This window comes from Cyphomyrmex costatus, unplaced genomic scaffold (assembly GCF_001594065.2).
Source record: "Cyphomyrmex costatus isolate MS0001 unplaced genomic scaffold, Ccosl1.0 scaffold297, whole genome shotgun sequence".
Classification (NCBI taxonomy): Eukaryota; Metazoa; Arthropoda; class Insecta; order Hymenoptera; family Formicidae; genus Cyphomyrmex; species Cyphomyrmex costatus.
This window is the reverse complement of record NW_017277093.1, coordinates 141,397-164,579: the sequence shown is the minus strand read 5'-3', so window position 1 is coordinate 164,579 and position 23,183 is coordinate 141,397. Positions and strand designations below refer to the sequence as shown.

Below are 23,183 nucleotides of genomic sequence, written 5' to 3'. Positions count from 1 at the left end.
TTATTAAATAAAAATGTAATTTTCGCTGTGAAACCAGAATTAAACCCGAGTTTTCTTAAATTAAACACGGATTTCCGGAAGCGATTTTGAATAATGTATAAAACGGCGACATTCACCATACACACATGTGCGCGCGCGCGCGCACACACATACACACACACACACACAATGTTTAAATATTATAAAAGAGGATTTTATTCTTCTCAATAAATGTTTTCTCATTAATTCTAGAATTAGTATTTATCCCAATGAAAAGACAATAACTAGTCAGAATAATGGTTTACAATAATTGTATATAAGATTAAAAAAAATAAAAGAAAAATAAGGAAGACAAAAACACAGAAAGATAAAGCAGAAGAGATAAAAAATTACATGATTTAGTATTATTTTGATGGATACAAATATAAATAAGTATATATATATATTTTATTTTTCAATAATTTTTAATTTCTCTCTTATAAGAAATCATTTTTTAAAAATAGATTCTGTCAACTCGGGACATAAAAAATTAATTCATTTGTATTGTTTCATTATAGCAAAATGTATACTAAAAATTATAAAACGATTTTTAGTTGATTAATTATATAAATGTAATTAAAATTTGTGAACATGTTTATTTGTATTACCACATGTAATAAGCTAACAAGCTTTAATACAATAGCTCATGCATTTTTTAAATATACTTAATTATAATTGCTTTTTAGTAACAAATATTCCGTCTACTTTTTAATAGAAGAAATATACAGCTTAATGATAGGTACATATTTTAATTATGAGAAAACGAGAAGAATAGAAAAAAAAGAAAAGAGAAGGAGAACAGAAAAAGTAGAAAACTCTAATGGTCAATCAATCAGTATTTATTTTTCAACGCTTTCACCAGATAATCTGATAAATAATTATTAGCAATCACTTTTATCGATTTTAAACAATATTCCATTTTTAATACAGTTAAATAAATATTCTGAGATACATACTATTTTATCAATATTCATTTATGGCATTCTTGGTCATTACGACAATGACAAATTTGTCACTGTTGCAAGAATAAACATAGCCGAAATCGATTACTGTCAACAGTTTTTATTCAGAAAATAGAATAAAAATTGATGACAGTAATAGAATACAGAAAAACCTTTCTCATTTCTTATTAAAAAGAATATCTATACCTAATGCGCTGTCACAACAAAATTATAAATATTTAACACTGAATTTTAGTACCTTTAAGTGCTTATCGATTATGATATAAATGGAATAATGATTTTCGAAGAATCCAAAGTACCATACATGTCCAAAACTGGGACACAAGAGGTCTAAATAACAATTTTTAAGACATTTTATTTTTCAAATTTGTACATAGTGCTGTTTGGACCGTAATAGAAAAACATTTATTAAAATAATAAAATATACAATGACAGGACATTAGAAATCGGCGCTAGAAACATCTATTGTGTATAAGAAATTTAATATACCAATATAGATTACATAAAATAAAAATTAGTTCTGTATGTTTTGGATCTGACTTGAGATATCTTCAGCAGGAAAAATCTTCAAATTACATTCTAACTAATCAAATTTTGAACTATATACATATTGAAGCATGTTTACAATCATGATCATTCAACGTTTAGTCAATTAATAATTATCCCACATGACAAAGGAAAGAAATGTATCGGTCACACAATATTTGAAAAATAATAATAAACTATATTACTTTATAACTTATTGAAAATATCTATGTAAACATGGTTTAAGTTTAAAGCTTTTGTATCAGTTTGCATATTCAGTTCATTAGATCGACGATTCATAAGTATTTCAGACATTAGTTGTTTGTTATAAATTTATTAAATTGTAATAAATTTATTTGTTATAGATTTATTAAACATAAAATAAAGAATAAAAATAAAAATTAAAATAAAACAAAGATAAAATAGGTAAATGTTCAGTTACAAAATATTCAATTAATTTCAGCTTTAAATCGTAGATAATTATTCCCGTGAAGTCGTTGACGTTGCAAGTCGTCAAGATGCCGATCTAGCAGAAGTTATTAGCAAGATTACCGAAATTCGTGTTCGCTTGAATGCCGAGGTAAATCTCGAGAAATCGACTTAGCGGGTTTACTTTTGGTAAAACTCTTGTAAGTTAAGAATTACAGGTAGTGGTAAAATCAATGAGACAAATTAAATTCGCGAAATCTATAGCAGTAGAAGAAAGTAAGAATTAGTTCAGCAGAACAATTTGAATACATGACGAAGATGATAACAGAAAAGAAAACGCGTCCATCTTGGAATTACCATTTTGTTCAATGAAAAAGAGCTAGATAAATTCATGTAAAAAGAGCTTGCCAAATTAGACATTAAAGTTAATAATAGAGTCAGTGTAATCAAAATTATCGAATCTGTGGAGATGGAAGATGTTGAGATTCTATCATTCCCGGAATTGGCGGATTCCAGAGGAAGGATTTGGAGCTAGGAATAAGAAGAAATCGACTTATCCGATTTACCACCGGGTAGAGGTCGCCAGATTGAGAATCAACATCAAGAGTAAAATCAATATAAGAATCAGATTCACAGACTCTGCCGTATTGGCGGGAGCACAATTAGCACAAGATAGCGGATCGATTTGGATTCGTGGCAGCGAAGAAGAAAGTATTCACAATGGCGGCACCATCAGATTCAGCGTGCAAGAACTGGACGAAGTAGAAATAAAAGATGTAAGAGTTTTACCAGCCGCGAAATTAAATCCGAAGGAGAGATCCGAACGGAGAAACGAGGACGCAACATCCATGTTAGTTAGATCGCACGATTAGATTCAGCGAACAACGGAAAAAGGAAATTGCGAAGTAAAAATTCGATGAAGTTGAATTTATTGTGTTACTCGGTGATGTTTTTAATGGATGGTAAAACCAATAAAGTATTGAGATTTATAATTATTACGTTTGATAGTTGAAATAATATGACAGATAAAATGTTTCAATTGCATATAAAATGCAATTCAAACACGATCTAATAATGGATATTTCAGAATAATCAAAATCGAAACGGACATTATAAGTTCTTCCTTTTCCGAGCTGCATTAATTGTGCAATATTCTCTACTAAAAACACTTTGATTGAAGCCGTTATCATTCATTAACTACAAGTTACATTTCGCATAATATGATAAATTGGTAATAAATGTACTACAAGTAACGTAATTTCTTTTTTATTCTAATCTTTATCGTTATATCCAATATAACAATTAACGAACGTTATAATTTTGCAAAAATGTTGTTGTTCTGTAATTTTTCATCGACTATGTTGATCCATACAAATCCTGCTCTTATAAAAACATTTAACACAACAGACAAATCGAAACGTATAGTGTGTTTTAAAGCTATGTTCTCTTTTTCTAAATTCTTAAAAAAGGGAGTGATTTATATGCATAATACAGAAAAAAACTGTTTATAGTCGGATGTACTAAAATAAGCATTCCGATCGTGGACAGACTGTAATAATGGAATTTCACGAACAATCAATCGGAAAGCAATTAACGGAGGTGATCGTCGGCGAACTTCTCACCAAATTTCCTGCCGCGTTCACTCGTGAGAAAAACGTCTATTGTGTAAACAGAACCGCGTAATTTTGTTGCAACAATTGCATCGAATGCAATGTATCCTACAGATTCAATGACGCCGCATCGCTTACATTTTATTAGGTATGTAACATAAATAAAATGTGAAAATATAATTAAAAGCATGAATTGTTTCAATGTTCCACATTCTTTTAAATATAATATGATTCTATTTCTCTATTCAAAATAAAAATGCATAATAATATAATATAAAAAGTAACAAGAAATGTTAACTATATTTTTTCATGTCCTGAGAAACTACAAGAGAAACAAACAATCCTCGTATTTGTTAAAATAAAAAATGATCGTTACTTATGTGTAATTTATTTTATGTGAATGTTACACATTGTTTACGCGTGTCATATTTATATAGATAACACTCGGTTGGAAATACTTTTGCCATGACACAAAAACTTTTACGTAAGATTAAACTAACGATAAATCATAACTGTCCCCAAAATTCTTTATGATTTATGGATAATTTTACCGTATTTTTCTTTCACAATACCTTCTCTCCGTATTTCATAAGCCCGACACGAAATGTATTCCGTGCAATTCCACGCGAAATGAGATATTACCTTTAATACGGGCATGGCACTGTAAACAGTTTGAACTTGAGATTGTCGAGATAAATTTGCAACCAGTGCGCAAGCTTTTCACCTCATAATTTTTCGATGGCGCGATAAATAAATTATACATGTAATACAAGTTATGTTATTATTTCTATAAATAATTAAAAATATCAACAAAATTATAACATTTATTTAATTTTTGTATTTTTTAATGATTAAATAACTAAAATTTTTCTTTCTTACTTTATATTACATATTAGAATGATTTTATTTAAAATTTTTATTCGACTTTTCCAATGACATTCATATTGAATTATGATGTGAAAAAATTGTATAAAATTCGTTTGTACTATATGTTAAAGTAAATTAGTTTTTTCATGTATCATTACGTATAGAAGGAAGCAAGGAAATTGCGAACACAGGATAAACGCAGCCTATATATTGCTGTAGCAGCGATAAGCTCTCATTTCTTGTATCTGTGATAATCTGATATACATTTAGTGCCGTACTATACACGTGATCATAGAACACGCCGTTTAAGGTAAATACCATTACATGTTTTAGATAACTTCGATCCGAGGAGAGAGAGAGAGAATGGAAGAATTGCGAATAGCTAAAGAAAAAATAGAATATAGTCAATGATTATTTAATTATAAAAATCTTTATTCAATCAATATTAGCTTTAAATTGCAACAATTAATATTTATATATTATTAATATAAACTATTGATAATTTTAAACAACGTAGGCTTTATTATTTTATTATTTAAAATTATAATTTATATTAATGATATATGAATGTCAACTATTTAAAGCTAAATAATTAAAGTATTTTTTAAATAAAAACTTCTATTAATTAATAAATAATTGTCATTATTTAATTTTTTCTTTAGATGTTTACAATTTCCTTATTCACTTCTATGTTCAATAAAACAAACTATGAATTAGAAAATATATCGAAAATTTTTTTTTGTTTCACAAATTAATAAATAGCTAAAAACTTTGATTGATTGTTATAAAAGATAAAGTGGAAATGTTGGACATATATAGACTAAATTGTTCTGTATTTATTAACCGGAGATAAATAACAGAGAATGTTTTTATATTCCAACCGGAAGAAAATATGAATTGATCTAAAATGGATATTTGCTTTCATTCTTTTTCAATAACTACTCTTTTGAACCTTTAAATATGCAATTTTATTCAAAAACCCGCAATAAAAAAAAGCATTATATTAGTTAAAATCTTTATTATTTTGTATAAATACCATTATAATAAGCTACTTAACAAATATTGTTTTGAAAATATTATGTAGATTCATTTACAATCTTTTGAGGAAAATAAATAGAGACCAAATATTAAATCCAGATCTATAATGTTTGCAAATGTCAACAAATAAAAAATAATCAATATACAATACACGCGATGACGTGCAAAAGATTCCGGTCAGTAACATTTTGTTTCTAATTTATAAAAAAATCCTGATAAATTTTAATTATAATATTATCAAATGTTAGTACAAGACTTCATTACTTACATCTTGCACTAACATCCGATAACGATTAATATTTTATCAGGTTTTTTTTATAAATCAGAGTAAAAAAATGTTACTGGCCGGAAAATTTTGTACGCTATTACATGCTAATGCTTTTGAGACTTCCACGGCTACTTTCGATAAAAAAGCTAAGCATTTTGCGAGCTATCTTCGTGTTCAGATTCATTATTAGAATGTCAACACTTCGTGAACATCGCAATTTACTTCCTACTGTATTAGGCTGCTTCTTCGCCCTGATGAAGTAAACTGCAATGTTCAACTGAAATATTAGCATCTAATAATGGATCTGAACATGGAGATAATCCGCGAAATGCCTATCTTTTGTATATAATACGTTAATTGTCAATAATAATGATTTTGATCAAAGTGTAAAAATATGATTTATGTATAAAAATGATTTATATACAAAAAGATGTGATGATTATTATACTCCCGAATTAGTGTAAAATAATAAAAAAGGAATATACATTTTTAATATATTTTACGAATCTATATATCGTTAGATTCAAATAATGATATGTAAATTAATTTATTTCAAATATCTAAAAAAAAACTTGTTTTATTTCTTATTTTTTTCAATTTTATAGGGCTGAACCTTTCAATTAAAAAAACACATTTTTACAATAACAAAATAAAATAAAAAGGTTTTCATAAAATTGAATCGAGACATTCCAAAAAATAAATAAAGAATTTGAAAATCATTTTTAGAAAAAAATCTAATCGCGAAAGCGCAGATAATATCATTAAAAAAGTCTTCACTGTAAAGCTTTTGGATTGAGATGTTCCATAGTCAGACAGAGATAATTGCATATACTAAAAAAAAAAACTATAAAAACTGTCGAAACATTTTTCTAAAACCTTCAAACTTTTGATAGATTTCCAACCTAGTAAAACTGCAATGGTGTTATCAAAAAAATATTACCAACAGTTCAGAGATAATAACAATTCGCGCTTGAAGTACTCCTGAAACAAAGCTCTCCGGGAATCAAGTGAGGGATTCAACGCAGCAGCGAGACAGACGGGAGCGTCGCGTCGCGTCGCTTCGGAAACAATACGGGCGTCGTCGCATCAAAAAGTTTTGCCGGCGCGGCGCAACGCAAAATTTTATTAGGGAAATCAAAGATGTCGCCCGTCATGAATGCGAATTGCAAAGCGGAATAAAGATCGAATCGTTTCGCACTCACCGGCACAGCTGTATCCATTTTTGTGAAGTATGTAGCCGTCCCTGCAGTCGCACTCGTACATGCCATCGTGGAGTTCGTAACAGAGCTGCTCGCAGGGCGATCCGTGCCCGCATCTTCCTGAAACACGGTAGGGAAACGGGGACGTGAGTAAGTTATGCGTGTCGAGGGAATTCGAGGTGGCGCGAAGTGGGCGAACAAAGGGAGAAACATCGGGAATAGACGGCAGCGATGAGTTGCAAACGCAACTGTTCGCGCATTCTCCGTTCTCATCCCTAATAGCGTATTTATACAACACTATCTTTGGATGTACTCCGTAAAATTGATTCATATAAAAATTCTAGTGTAGACGTAGTCTTACGTGTATGACACCTGCACTATTGTTTCCAGTGCTGTTCACTGATTTTTTAATGTAATATAGTTTTTATCTTTGTATATATGTATTTTTTTCGCTGAAAGAGCTCTATTCTGTAAAACCTGTTCTTATACAATAGGGTTGTAAATCGTAAACCGTAAGAAATTGGCCAATCAATAGTTGAATATGACAAAAATAATTGGAACTGATTGTGGTTAATCTCTATTTTTTACGACTTGCGACTTTATTGTAGAACACACTTAATTCTTAACAACAGTAATGTTATATATTGTTATTGCGCAAGTTTTATACATGATCAAAAGCTGCGCAATGATAATATACCGATACTGTAATTAAGAGCAGGGAACGAAAAGTTACTTTTTAGAAGAGTAATTATATATAGTTACCGTGTTACTCATTATTATGTCAAAAAAGTAACTAGTTAACGTCTGATTTTCAAAACTTGTTACCGTTACTTAAAACTACTTATCGTTACTTAAAAAGTACGATTCGTTATTTTTCTATTACCTTTTTAACGTTAGATAAACCAAGAAGATTTTGCAATATATGTATTTTGATTAAATATTTATAAAAGTAATAAACAAAATAATAACATTAAACTAATATGTAGAAACACAACTAATTGTAAGAAGAAAAATGCTTTTTTGGTTTGAGCTCTGTACGTAATAATATTTTTCAAAATGAGTTTATACATTCTGTAAACCGCCGATTAAAGTTTCAATCTTGAAATACAATCCGACTGAGATAATATTTTTCATAATAAATGTGACATGACACATCACTTTTGTTAAACTTAAAGATTGGTATTTGTGAAGTTTATTCTTATTTTTGTGATTTTATGACGTTCATAAGAGACATCTTAAACTATACAATCACAGAATCGTATTAATACCTTTTAAAATATTATTTAAAACGGTCTTGAAGTAAGAACAAATATTAATACTAACCAAAGATTAAAATTAAATATACAAAAAAATGATGTCATATATAAATTTAAAATATAAAATGTAACGGTAAAGTAACTGTAAAATTCATTACGGTTACGAATAATGTAATTATGTTACCGTTACAATTATAAGAATAAGTAACGCCGTTAATAGTCTATTATAAAAAGAATAAACTTATAACGGTAACAGCGTTACAAATAACGCGTTACTTCTATTCCTTATTAAGAGTTACAGAATAGGGACTTAACAATAATGGGCTTTCGACAATAAGCTATTATCTAAACTTTAAGTCTTAAGCCGTAAGAAATTGATCAATCATAGTCGATTGGTCAATTTCTTACGGTTTAAGACTTAAAGCTTAGATAATGGCTTATTGTAGAAAGCCCATAACTGAAGAAACCAATCATAATAAAGAATTATTGAGCGTTCACTGAGATGCTTTGTCTAAACGTATTACGCAAGTATGCTCAAATATACTATTTCTATTTCTCTTTAACTACTAAATATCATGAAATAAATGTTTTAGTTACTATTCATTTCATTTTGAGAATCATCAGGTTATTATAATCCATCCTATATATTAATTATTTACCGTATATTTTTTGATAAACTGCTTTTCATAAATTGTGAGATAAATTCCTGCGAGTTATTGCTCTGCGTAACGTTTTAGTCGCTGCTTCATTTACGATGAGAAAAAGATATTATAATTGCGACACACAAACAAACTAAATGCCATCAAGTCAATTGCAGTATAAAACTGTTTCTTCTGTTGCGATTTTATTTTGTTATTTAATTTAACGTTGCAACAACAAATTTATAAAAAATATGCAAAGTATTAACTTGTGAAAGGCGTACGAGACTCAAAATAACAGCGTGATAATTAATGTTTCATTATGCTGTGTAAAACAAAAGATTGAACCTTGTATATTTTATAAAAATTTTCTCTAATAATAACGATGAGTATTTAAATATAACTTACAACATAACAGAAATATCAACGATAATAACAAATCTAAATTATTCAATACAATGTTGTTTATTGCAAAATTTAATATTTTAGCAATATTTTTATATGACTGTTTTCTCTCTCTCTCTCTCTCTCTTCATTTTGTTCATATTTAATATATTCATAAATATACGAGCAGTTGTTAAACTACCTTTATTTAACAAGTCGCATGTAAAACAATTCAGTAATTAACATTCGTTCAGTGCAACCACCCGATACGATTAAAAATTTCAGTGCTGACGTTTTATGTCATGTAACCGTCGTTGCAACGTTAAAATTTACTGCAAACGTTTTACAACTAGCAATAAATTAATCAGTTTCAGTGTTGCAATGGATACTGACAGTCCTTTTTATAAATATACCGAATCACTGCATATAATACGTTGCAATATTCACCAAAGTTAAGAAAAAATGTAAACCAATATGCATATTGTATTAAAAATATGCACGATTCGTAAACCTATCCGAGTGATAATATTTAACAAACATTTCATTTGATCTATTTAGTAACAAAAATCAGTTTATTTATCATAAAAATTGAAATAACAGGATATGAAAATTGTAAATTATTATTTTATTTCGATATTTGTCAATTATTTCTTTACTAATATTATATAACTATATATTTTTAAATTAATTATTTTAAATATTTTCTAGTGAAAATATTCGTATTTTACAAATAAATAAAGGGTATGTTACTGTGTCGTATTACCAATTCCGCTGCTGCGCATCGTATCGGTGCATGTTAAATTATTTCACCATAAAATACACGAATTTCAGAATTTTGTATTTTAATTTGAAGTAATGGATCTGTAAGAATTATTCTCTACATACAACAAATTTCAGTAGTTAAAAACTCAAATTAATGAAATTATAAATAAATATAACTTTTCACTGATCCACTAAGAACAATATTCTAACAGATTGAATAGTGTACGTGATATTTACATATAAGAGAAAAGATAAAAATAATTGAACTGTAAAACTGTAAAGCTGCGTCCAGATGTTATCTCAGCTGCATGAATCAATAATTACAATAGCATTGTTAAATCATTTTTAATCGCCTCATAATTGAAAAATTTGTGGATTTCGACGAAAATCCAACGACGTAATCTTCGAAATAAAATATTGAATACGGTAATTGTGAAACATCTTTTTTTGTTCTTTGCAAACTAGAGATTTCGCTTGATGTCATCCTCTTTTATTTTATAAACTGCTCATTCAATTTTTATGAAACTTAGTTACGGAATAATTTGAAAATACTTGATTTGAATCTGAAGTCGACAAAAATAAAAAATTCAAGATGATAGATCAATATGATGGACAGAATTTTAAAAGAATAATTTGATTGTCATAATTAGGTTTTAGGAAGTTTGTAGTTGTGAAGAGTAACATCAAGTTTTCAGTTTCGTTTTATTTGAAGCTCATTGGTAATATACAAATAGTTAGTACTGATTTCTAAACTGGTTTTCAAACTCTAATTATGAACCCTATGAAACTAGATACTCCTTCATGGAGGTTACTATCCTTTTGAAATTCGATATTTTCAGATTATATTCAAACTCAGAAATCCAAGAACTTTCTAAAATTGAATTTTACACGATAATCATATAATTTTTTAAATTTAATTTTAAAATTCATCAAAATTGAATTCAATTGAAAACTTCTAGAAAGCAAGATCTTCTATAAGTTATTTTGTTAAAAAGATTTGATCTCTAAAGTTATATACATCTGTTTTACTATTACTTATAAAATAATATCTTCAATAATTCTAAAGAAATTATGTACAAAAAAATAATATGATGGATAGTAATAAGAACAGCATAACAATTATAACAATTTACTTTAATGTTTTAAACTAATAATTTAATTTGTTAGAGAATAACAATAATGATATTATATTCACGCACACGCAAATAATGTTATAATAATTAAAAGTAACTATTAAATTGTAATATGCAATTGTGAAAAAAACTACAGATGAATAGCAACGATTTCGTTTTACGTCAATATTACATATTCGTATAATAATGATGCATTTTCCGATATTTTCGTGAAATAGTCAAAATAGCGACATATTGCGAATGTTTTAACATAAAGCGCGATTGGATGGGAACAGAGCAGAGCAATAAAAATTTAATAAAATAGTGCATTACATTGAATGCAGTAAAATTTTATAACAATTTTATTTCAACCGAGCTCACCTTTCGGGTAGACATTACGAATGAAAATAAAGCGCATTCAATTTGTATGCGGACTTTTCAATTTGCACATATGCATACTTAATGCGTATATTTCACACTTAATTTTAGTTTAACGAAAGTGCTTACTAAGTGGACTTCATACAAAGCCAGCCGACCGCACAACGATACGTACAATTAAAATATTTCTATGTTATCGTTTCATTCATGAAAACTTTTTAATCAACTAGGTTATATTTCTAATTTTCAATTTTAATGAATATATTTCAAGTTTTTTTCCAACCAACATGTTTTTGCTATTTAATACGTAAATAGAAAACTATGTGTTTTATGTGAGTATACAACACCATATAAATTTTTATTTCTGCAGGCATTATATTCTTTTCTACAAAATGATTAACAAATCAGAATTACTGATTCACGTGCATGAAATTTAATAGCACAAATATAATACTAACAGCGACTATTATACCCAGAGCGACTTGTTTTTCCTATGTCAAATAATTTTTTGTAATATAAAATCGTACGCATAAGCTTCTCATATATTTTAAAGAGCATTATAAAACGACTAGAGTAAATATTTTATATCGATCTCATATTAAAAATTGCGAGAGTAACTTTAAATTTTTTTAATAGCTTCTTATATGTTTACCATGATTGAAATAGGATCCTAATTGAATAGCAAACAAGTGTGTTTATCATATGCTTGTACGCAGATGTTATACTAGAGTTTATATATCTATACGGAATCTCTTATTTACATAATGGATAAATTACGTATAGGATCCCATGAATGTCTCAAATATAGTAATCAAATACAGTAGTGTTTACATTACGTTGTACAATAAAAGTCAAAGAACACAATAAAGCGGAATTGCCAAATGTAAAATTAGGCGTTTGCCTAACGATTAATAAAATAACGCGAGCAGAAATAATACCTACTGAAAGAATTCATTGTTGAATGTGCAACAACGCATGTATGCCGAACTTGCATCGCGCTGAGTTCTGCGATGAATCATGCAGATCGTTGCACCTGGATGCACTATGTTCTTCTATAGTTACTCCCACCCGTAGACACAGAACATTGAAAATTCCAATATCCGGCTCGGTCGTGTGTACTCTTTACGAAAAACTGGCCGTATGGGAAAAACCAGCATTATTTTCATGGCGGTACACTGCCTGGAAATATATATTGTATATCGCGTTGCACTTGATTTGTTAAGTTGCATCGGCCGTATAATAAAATAATAAAACCGGTGTCGCGCGCGATGTTCCATAGAACGCGATAAAATTTCGTTTCACCGATTGTTTAAATATCCAAGTGTTATGATTGTTTAGCTTCAAAAGTGGACTCTTATAAACTGGTTTGTAATACCGTTATTTATTTGTTAATATTACAATTTCCCCCTTTTCCCCGCCCTTTCACCACCCGATCACATGAGATCTTATAACAAATGCATTTTTTGTACGTGTTTCCTAATTTCTATCTCTATTAATTATTTTTTCTTTCCCGTTTTAATAATTTTCTATTGCGCAATATTCCGTTGCGAGAAATTACAGCTAAAGGGTACTTCAGCTCCACTTTTGGCAGAGGAGCAATGAGTTTAGACTCGAGATATTGATATCCGGTTACATAGATACACCGTGCATCCAGGTAATTACTCGACTTTCGGGAAATGCTCAAGTTCTCATTACCCGAATACATTTTCATATGAAACACGGAAAGCATACACGATATACCGGATAAATAAGCACATATTCATGTTGACATATAAAGGGAACAGATGGAAATTTAGCTGCAGATAATTCACAATTTGATAAAATTAAATAACGGATAATGATATACGAGGACAAATACATATATAAAATAGAATATTCCATATTTTATAAAGGCTACTATATAGCTTTACTATTTTAATTATGTTTAACAGATTTCTTATATTTTGGCATTCATAAAATTAGCATTTTGTTAAATTTTACTCGAGATTAATTATATAATGAATAAATTTTTTTATCCTTATAATCTCTCTGTTTTACGTTTACATAATAATAAGAGCTATATAAAGCGATTTCTAATTTATTTAAATATCAGGAACTCGAATATCAGGATAAAATGAATCAGTTTAAATTGGATCCTCTCCCTAAAACAGAACTCATGTTAGTGTTTGCTAGTGCTCGCATCCCCTTACGAAGGTTCAGGCAAATGAACCGATTGCATGGCACATGTGCACTCTGATATATGCAGGCTATGATTCTACTGCGAGCCATACATACGAAGCAACGCAAACTATGCTATATGGCCTTAAGTACAATGTGGATCTTGGTTTGATTCGAAGCGACGCGACACGACGCGATGCCGACGCAACGCAAAGCGACATTGTTACATTGCCTGCAAAATGCCATGACATGTATAATCGTCCGTATGCCGCCATATTCTAACACTTGTAGATAGACATACATATAGATAGATATACTTGTAGATAGATATCGGTAAGATATATTATATAGTAATATAACTGTTATAAATATTGTATTATACTATATATTAAATAGACAGTTGTCAAAGAATTCATTATGTCCAGATATTTACACTGAGAAAAAAATGTTCTTAATTTTAGTAAATACATTTACTGAAATTTGCTTAATTTAAATACGTAATGATTAAATTATAAGACTTTATCTCTTAAACTAAATAAAAATTATTAAAGTTGGAGAAAATGATTTTTTAATAGATTTATTTAAATCTAATTCAAATTTAATATATAATTATATAATATTTGTTGAAATCTAGTAGATGAATTTTTTAAATATTAAATCGGAATCTGTTTTAATTTTAAAAATAACATTTTAGTAAATATTTGTTGAAATTCACTTTTATAAAGTTCACGAAAATAATAAACGAGTTTTTTATGAAATAAATATCTCTTAGAAATAATTTATAATATTTAAAGAAATATTTAATTTAATTAAATATTTAATTAAAGTATATTTAATTAAAGTTAATATATTCGACAAAAACAAAGGAACCTCTTTTATTTCTAGTAAACAGATTTTTTAATTTCAAAATGCATTTTCTATATACAAGATTCTTTTTTCCAAACTTTTTATTAAAGCCACTCCCTCGCCAGCAATACGCGGCGCGCCGATAGATGGATATTATTTAGTAAAAAAGCATATATAGGAGAATAAAAGGCGTAGCATTATGAGATCCTTTACTCGTATTTTAATGAAAATTAAAATGTTGATACCTTGAAGTCGAATACTCAAAACTAGATTCCGAAATAAAATAGTACATTGTGTAACAATGGAGGATAGTTGTTTATAGCGCGGCCGTGCGAAGCGCCCGTGCCGACCTATAAACAAATATGCCCCCACTCGCTACACATAGAATTTTTCATTACAAGTGCTCGTCATAATGTGCCCTATACAGCAACGTTTTTGCGCAGAAGAGTGGGATTAGAGAAATAACTCAACGGTTTGAGGTATTGGTTATTTACCGCACGCAAAAGCGTTGCGGTATAGGGCACATTATGTGCACGCATGATGAAAATAAATAAAGTACTGCTCTATTCGACAATACAATTTCGTTTAATTCTGTATAACTTGTTATTACATAAACACTCACACACTACCGTCAGAAACTTTAAGATTAAACATTTTAAAGACTTAATCTTGTGTTCTTTTTATTTAAAATATATGCAAGTCCACAATTTTATTTGTCACAGCATTATAATATGATCCTAAAAAATAATTAAGTAAAAAAGTAATTTTTGTTTATAATTATTTGCGTTATAATTTTATCATAAATTATGTGTTTTAAGATTATATCACATTGGTCCTAAACTTTCTGACGGTAATGTGTGTGTATATACACATATATATATATATATATATAATAGAGAGAGAGAGAGAGAGAGAGAAAATGTAAGAATGATATTCCAAATTTAAGTTTACACTTTCATTTTTATGTTTAAAATCAATACTTAATTGTTAAAAAGTAAAAATTATATTGTAATTTAATACATATTAACTATGTTATACAAAATAGTTTTATAATTTAAGGATAATTTACTCAATAGAAAAATTATTTACTTGAAAAATGAGTAAAAATAATTAAAATATTATTGATTAATAAAAGTATTAAAAAATAAAGATTTAAGGTGAATGTACCAGTTCGTGAACACGACCCAATTGTTGGACAAATTGTGACAATTTTAAATATTAAGCTTTTGATGATATGTGTTACTCTAAATAAATTTTTAAGCAATTTTTCATATTATTTAGAAATTAAGTATTATATAATTTATTCAATAATTAATACGTTAAAAATAGCGAATAAGAGTCAAATTACAATTTTAAAATCTGAATCTAATAATTTATTCTAATATTCCATATTGCGAAGAATATCACGTAATTTTTGGCGTTTCGTCCCGGCTTCCACTACTGGACTCATCAGTAAGATATTGTAATGAAAGCCTACCTTAGACGCCGGTATAAATTATTAAATCGAGATGCTATATAAAGAGATATACGCGTGTCTCAGCACTTGCGAGAATTTGCGAATATCGATAGACCTCTGATGGCGGGTCGACGTAGTAATATTCTTCGCAATATTTATCCAAGGTAAGAAAATAACGTTATATTAATATATATGTAGTCCCCCCAAATTGCGCAAATTGCGGGACGAAACGCCAAAAATTACGTGATATTCTTCGCAATATAGAATATTAGAATAAATTATTAGATTCAGATTTTAAAATTGTAATTTGACTTTTATTCGCCATTTTTAACGTATTAATTATTGTTATATAAAAGAGTCCTTTAATTCTTCAATTATAATTTATTTATATTAAAAATGATACTTTTGTAAAAAAAATTTCGTTTATGGGCAATCGTCCATTTATTCACACATATGCGTGTATCAATTATTGGACATTCCTTAGCGTACCTGTCTACTGCAAACATATTTTGTATATATTACATATAAAATTTTATATAAAACTTCACTAATTACAATTTCGATAAACTTTTTTGAACAATCCTGATTGATAAGTATAAGTAAAATGCGATTCTCTTCTATAAAAAGAAAATTGCTTATTATTTGTCTAATAATTGAGTCATACTTTTGTGGACACAGAGACACGTCACATTTTTTGTCCAATAATTATAGGACATTTGAATCATATTATATTTATGACTAAATACAATTTATAATAAACGCAAATAACATATTTGATATTGGATTTAGTTTCAGAAAACATCCATTCTTACTAAGCATGTGTAATAAACTGAAATTTTAATGTTTCTAAAGTTTAAATAAATGATTTCGTCGTGCAATTCCTTAACTGTCCAATAACCGGTACATTTACCTTATATTATAAATAAAAATATTATATATTGTTTCTTTATCTTCCGAATTTTCTTATTTACAAAAGCAGTATTATTTTAAAATTATCTAGATGAATTAACTTATAATTTTATTTTTTACCTAACTAGAATAAAATCATTTTTATCTTATCTTAGATATGTTTACGTATAATATATCTTATTTTTAGATAGCTTTTAATTATCTAAGCGAATGTATTTAAATATTATTTAAAAAACAATTTTCTAAATACATATATACATAATTTAATATTAAGTGACATGATAGATTTAATTGCTTATATTCATACGACATTTGTGTCCTAGAAATGTCATTATACGCAAAAGCTATGTAAATTTTAATAAGTTACTATTCGCGGTCGTGCAATTTTCCGTCCGACGTAAAGTTTGATTATTCTCTCTAAAGCTTTAATCGCCGTCAGTTGTCAGGAACAAGAATCGCTTTTTAATCGGCCAATCTTCGAGTTATGAGAAAATTGGCCCACTTATTATCTATCGCTTCTTCGTCGCGCGCGCTTCCGCGCGCTTTTAATCGACATCGGCGTTATCGCGCACTTTAATGTGACGGCATGACTTTTAATGTCGCGGAAACGCGTTAAATAATAGCACGCACAAAACAGTTTACGCGTAGACAATTGCGTCGGTAACAACGCAGAGAGGATACGTTAATGTTAACGACTCGCGTGCACGCTCGCTCTACGCACAGGTCCTATTTGCTAATGGGTAGCGAGCGATTAATATCGTAGGCGTTTGATGCCCTTTAGGCGCGAGCAAATGACGGAGCGAGCTTTCTGAGAATAGCGGCTACACGCGGGAAATCATGCACGAATATTCATGTAACATTTATTATATGGAGTTCGTTTAATAACTATATGGATGAAAACGCGGCTATAACGTTTTGTGGTGTAAATACACGCTGCTATTAGTTCGATATTATACAAGTTATTAAAGCTACTATATATTATACATATCATATGTAAATTTAGAATATTTCATAATCTATAATATATAATAAATATTAATAAATTTGCATGATAAATATAGACGGTTTTTCTTGAGAGAACTTTTGAATAGATTTAAAGTGTAGTTTTATTATTTTAAATTGTAAACTTGAATTAAATTAAAGTTTTGAAATATAATATTAAATGTTTTTAACGGTGATTAAACGATTACAATACATTCTTGCTTTTGCAATAAAGATCTCAATAATTAAATAAGAATTAGTATTAATTTTTTTTTACAATAAGAAAAAGCTCTTTTAACCGTTCAATTTATTTTAATATTCGTATAGATATCAAAATAAAAAATAATAAAACGTTTCTTTTTTAATTTACATTAAGTAACTAAGAAAATGTTCCTAAGTCACAAAATCTCGAATTATATTTTGATTTATTATTTATTTAGAAATAAAATTTTGTGAATTATATGCTTGGAAGTAGTTGAGCATTAAAGAGAGAATAAAAAATTTCCAAAATTAAATATTGATTGAAAATCAACGTTCAAGATTATATATAGATATATCTATTATATTCAAAATCATTCTATCTAGGCTTGCAATAAAAAGTCAATTATAAGCTTGCTCATGCATAATTATCAGTTCCATTTAGTATGAAATACGCTTGCTGATTGCTATGAGAAATAAATGAAAGTCATCTTGTTTCATGCCACAGCAGTGACACGCCTGCATTCATTTGCGATGAAAAATCGGTCGACATTATTCGCGTTATTGCCATTGGAATATTGGCAGTTGAGATGGAGAGCTCATGACAATACAGCATGCCGACCAATGTCGGTTGGAGAAAATGGCGGAAATATAAAGCTCTAATGGCTTTTGGCGGGACTGGTGTATCGATTCTCGTGCGGCTCCGCGCATTAATCGATCGTAAATGTTGCATAAATACTTGCGCGACCGCCACGAATCCGCCGAATAGTTCCGCGCGGAATAACGTCGGCCTTGCTGGAATTCAGTTCATTTCAACAGGTCACATATAATTCAATTTAACGCGCATAGTCCAACGGCATTGTTTTTACTGTTGAATCAACACGTTCCGCATCACGGCGATATCACGGAATTTGCATTGCACGACGTTGCACAACCGATATTCGTTCGGTACGAATTATACCTCGATTATTATTTTTTATTAATTAATCAATCTTTTAATCACGTGCCTGGTCGTAGCTTCTTAAAAGCTCAGACGGTTTATATTAAACGGGTGGCCGTGCATGGATTATCTTATCCTAAATATAATATAACAATGTACATATATAATCGCGATACATTGTGTTTAACCGTTATCTTCCTTATGTCCTATTTATTGCAATTTATGATAAAATAAACGACAATATTTGCAGCGTGCAACAAAATAGTTATCACGTTGCGCTAATTGAAAATGCAAGCATATTAAATATTCGCCATTGATCATCTGCTAATGCGATTAGCATTATCACGATTTGACAGACTAACAAGTAGACACGTACATATTGACATATAGTCGAAAGACATTACCACATTCCAGGAAAATTTTGAATATTCAAATACATGTGCGGACATTGCGAAAGCAAAAGCTAGTCATTGAGCGGTCAGAAGTGTTTGCACACGGCAGCTTGGAAATTGCGAACATTATCGCGCGGCTCGATCCCACGGCACTCTCGCATTCTCGAGAGGATCGATAAGGCTACAATTAACTGGATACAGCCGTACCGTACCGGTAACCGACAGATATTTCACTGACTGACGCAAAATATTTCGCTGGCTCGGCCCTTTTTTCGTGTCTCTCGTCCACTCGCTTGCGCGAATTTCAACTTGTCGCTCGGTGGAATTCAGCCATCGCGAGGTAATTTTTCAAAAATTACCCGTCCGCTTCATTAAGAATAACTAACGTCGCAAATAGACATAAACCTGCAAAAAATTTTTCGGAATAACAGAAAAACGCCGGAAGGTTCTGCTATTCCGCGGACAAACTTTTCACATCGACAGTTGTCGAGAGACGTTGTCGTTAACTTTTTATCGAATGGATATGGATTTTCGATACGAAATGTATTTTAAAAACGAATTCAATTATTTAAAGTGGCACTTTTAAAGTCGATAAGTTAAGCTAATCAAAAAGTAAAATCAAAAATGACGAATATAAATTTTTCTATTTTACATAGGGTAATTTTTCGAAAATTCCACAGAATACGTCTATGTCATGCAACGACAAAGTAAGAAAAAATAATAAAAAGTTGAATCTATGATCCATATAAACGACGAATTGTCACCAAACTCCTATAAACCCCAGGCTATAAAAAATACGTCATAAGCTCTTTCGCTCACTATGAAATGAACTTAACTTCTTTTATATCTTATACGTCTCTCTTAATTGAAACTTTTTCATTTAAATCTTTATTCAAGATTTGCTGAAATACTTAGAATGCATCTAAAGTCAACTTATGGTTTGTTATAAAATTTTTATAAAAGATGTACAATTTATTTTTTTAATTTAAAAATATAATTTTTCAATTTCTTTATATATTTGTGTTACTCGTAAAATATTAAAAATATTAATCCAATTATTGAATTGTGACATATAATTTTATATTAATAACTTATAAGTTACTTTCAAGAGAACAAACTATATACATATAATTAAAAAACATTATGTTTTTTAAAACATCTTTTCTTTCAATTTATGATTATATTATCTTTTTTTAGTAAAATTTATTAGTTTTCTTCTCTCAAAATGTTTAATATATATTTTTTAAGGATTATATAACTAAAAATGAGATCGCTCTCTTAATACTTTTATTAAAATATAATTGAATTCAAATTGGTTAAAAAAGTGATTTAAATATGACAATATAAATATAAATGACTTAAGTGGCTTTAAAAAAAGTGATTTAAATATGACTCAATGTAATATATTTTTAAATAATTTTTAATATATTTTTCTATCGATAAGATTCACAAAACGTTGGAATTGGATAAAAACATGGCAATAATCCACAAACATTTTGATATCTTTGAAGATAATATCCGTGAAAGCTTTAAAAGCACTTCCAAGCACATTGTTAATTAATAATGGCAAATTCTTCGATTGCTTATATATCTTCAATTCTTTAATGTTCGATCAATATACCTTTCCATTTTAAAGATAAGAAATTTAATGAATCTATCGTGCAATATTTTTCGAATAAATATTATCTGTTTATTCATTTTGTGAATATAGGTTCTATCCAAAAAGCAATAATTCAAAACTTCTTTTTCTGAAATACGTTATTATTATATAACATAACATACTGTGTCATCATGTACGATGAAAACGCAATAAGTTTAAATATACAACAGACAGTAAAATTATTTCAAAAGGGAATAAGATTGATCAAAGGAAGTTTAATATCATTTACGAACTAAAGAAAGTAATCAACAGAATTTCACAGACGGAACGCTACAATTTACGATCGAGTTATTTTTATATAGGCATTAAATGGTTCCATAAAACTCTTTTACTGCGGTGCAGGTACAATTCACTCAGTCGCGCGTTACATTAAAAAATAAATAACTTTCACAGCACGCGACTTGTACTTATAAGATATGTATTATAACAACAAAACATCTATTTTATTCTATTTGTAAATATTATTGTTAAAAGTAGTCATTAGGACTTTTTCGGATTGAGAGTTTGTGCATCAAAATCTCAAGGTGATCTGCAGCTTCTTTTTGTAGCAATATCGATCGTAAAACAGAAGTCAGATCAGTATATCATGCCACTTATGTAATGGTAGTTAATGGTGGCAGGGAGTCTATAAATCTAAAAGAACAAATAAAAACGGCTCACCTTGGAAAGCAGCCTCGAAGGTGGTCTTCTCCTCCACGGGGTTCTGAGCAAGCACCAGAACGACCGACAGGTATCCCAGGATGACGAAGAGCCAGCAAACGTAGCGTAGTCCAGCCATTGTCCAGCGATAAACATGCACGTCGCTGGGGTCGATAAGTCCTTACTGTCGCATGCTCCAGCAAATTCTGTCGATCACTACGCGGCACACACGAGACACTCTCTCTCAATCTACCGAATCACTAATTACTCGCGACTACTGGCACCAGGCAATTCGAGATGCACTGGTTCGAGACACTCGTCACAACGCGATGAATCGATGCTGCGACAACTGATCACACGAGCCCCGTTGATTCTCTGTGGATCAAATAAACCAAAGAACCGATAAATAAAACATAAAAATTCAGATCCCGATGTGAAGAATATACATTTTATCAAAATAATTTTCATAACTTTTTAAAATCACTTAAATATTTTATTTAATAATTGCGCACAATTATTATGTACAGAAATATTTGTAGAATAAACTTTTAACAGGAATATTTCAAAAAGTATCGTAGCTTCTGCTGATTAAACGCTCGACGCAACGCAACGTTTCGATATTACAAAAAGAAAAAGAAGCAGCTGTCGCTAAAGAAAAATGTAGATTCTTTTAATACCTAATGATAGCGCGTTGTAAAAGATGAGTTCAACTAGCTATCGTGATGACGATCGCGAATATAATTCATATAGTTCTGCAAAAATGAATTGACACAGGCCGATTCAGTTGCAAATGGCGTGTACGTAACAAAGTATTCGCAGCGTTTACTATTCTCGTTATATCATGGCAAATGATAGGTCTCTATTTTCGCACGATACCCGATGCAAATTTACTTGACACCGTATGCATATCAATGCGGGCATGCATATTTCCCGCGGGCTCGCACAAAGGGGTTGTTTTCGCCTCGCTCTCGGTCTCTATCTCCGATTCGTTCTCTTTTCCCCACCCCTTTTTTTTTTTTTTTCAAAATTCGCAGAACGAAAAGACAAGGTATAATCGTGCAACCTCCCGAGACGCAACTATCCTTTCATCGGAAACTGCCGGCAGAATGTTTGCATGGTGGAAAATGCAAGGGAATTGCGCTACCATATCCGGATTAACGCGCGAACTCACTAGTATTAACGCCCTTAGAATTAGGTTTTTTGCTTATTGCCACTCTTGCATTACACCTTTCCGCCGCACCGTCGTCGTCGGTGTCGCCAGACGCGAACGTTACGTGAATATGCAAGGCGTCGCGTCCGGGTACACAGCTGCAGAAAAAAAGAGTCAACCTTATACTGTGGTTAAAATTAAATTTTCGGGATATTGTTGGAGCACGTGACTTTATTATGTGGAACAATGTACGAGGTAAGTTAATATGTGTGCAAATCTCGTTTCATCGACTCTGTGTCAATTTAGGTATAAGTTAATTTATTAAGTGATAAATTTCCCAAATGCTGAATAATTTTATCCTTATTTGTGTTTATTTAATATTTTATATGTTTTTCTTATGTTTTAAGAC

At 29.7% G+C, this 23,183-nt stretch overlaps 1 protein-coding gene across 1 annotated transcript in view; it reads right to left on the bottom strand.

Annotated features, from left to right (window-relative positions):
- The window catches only part of LOC108775310 (EGF like, fibronectin type III and laminin G domains protein pikachurin), a 105,024-nt gene extending 83,261 nt beyond the window's left edge, over positions 1–21,763 (bottom strand). Inside the window, exons 1-2 of the mRNA XM_018541639.1 lie at positions 21,646–21,763; positions 6,920–7,036 (exon numbers count right to left, since the gene is read on the bottom strand). Of these exons, the coding sequence (XP_018397141.1) occupies positions 6,920–7,036; positions 21,646–21,763 (235 nt within the window). The remainder of the gene's footprint in view (positions 1–6,919; positions 7,037–21,645) is intronic.
- Between the last annotated feature and the right edge of the window lie 1,420 nt (positions 21,764–23,183).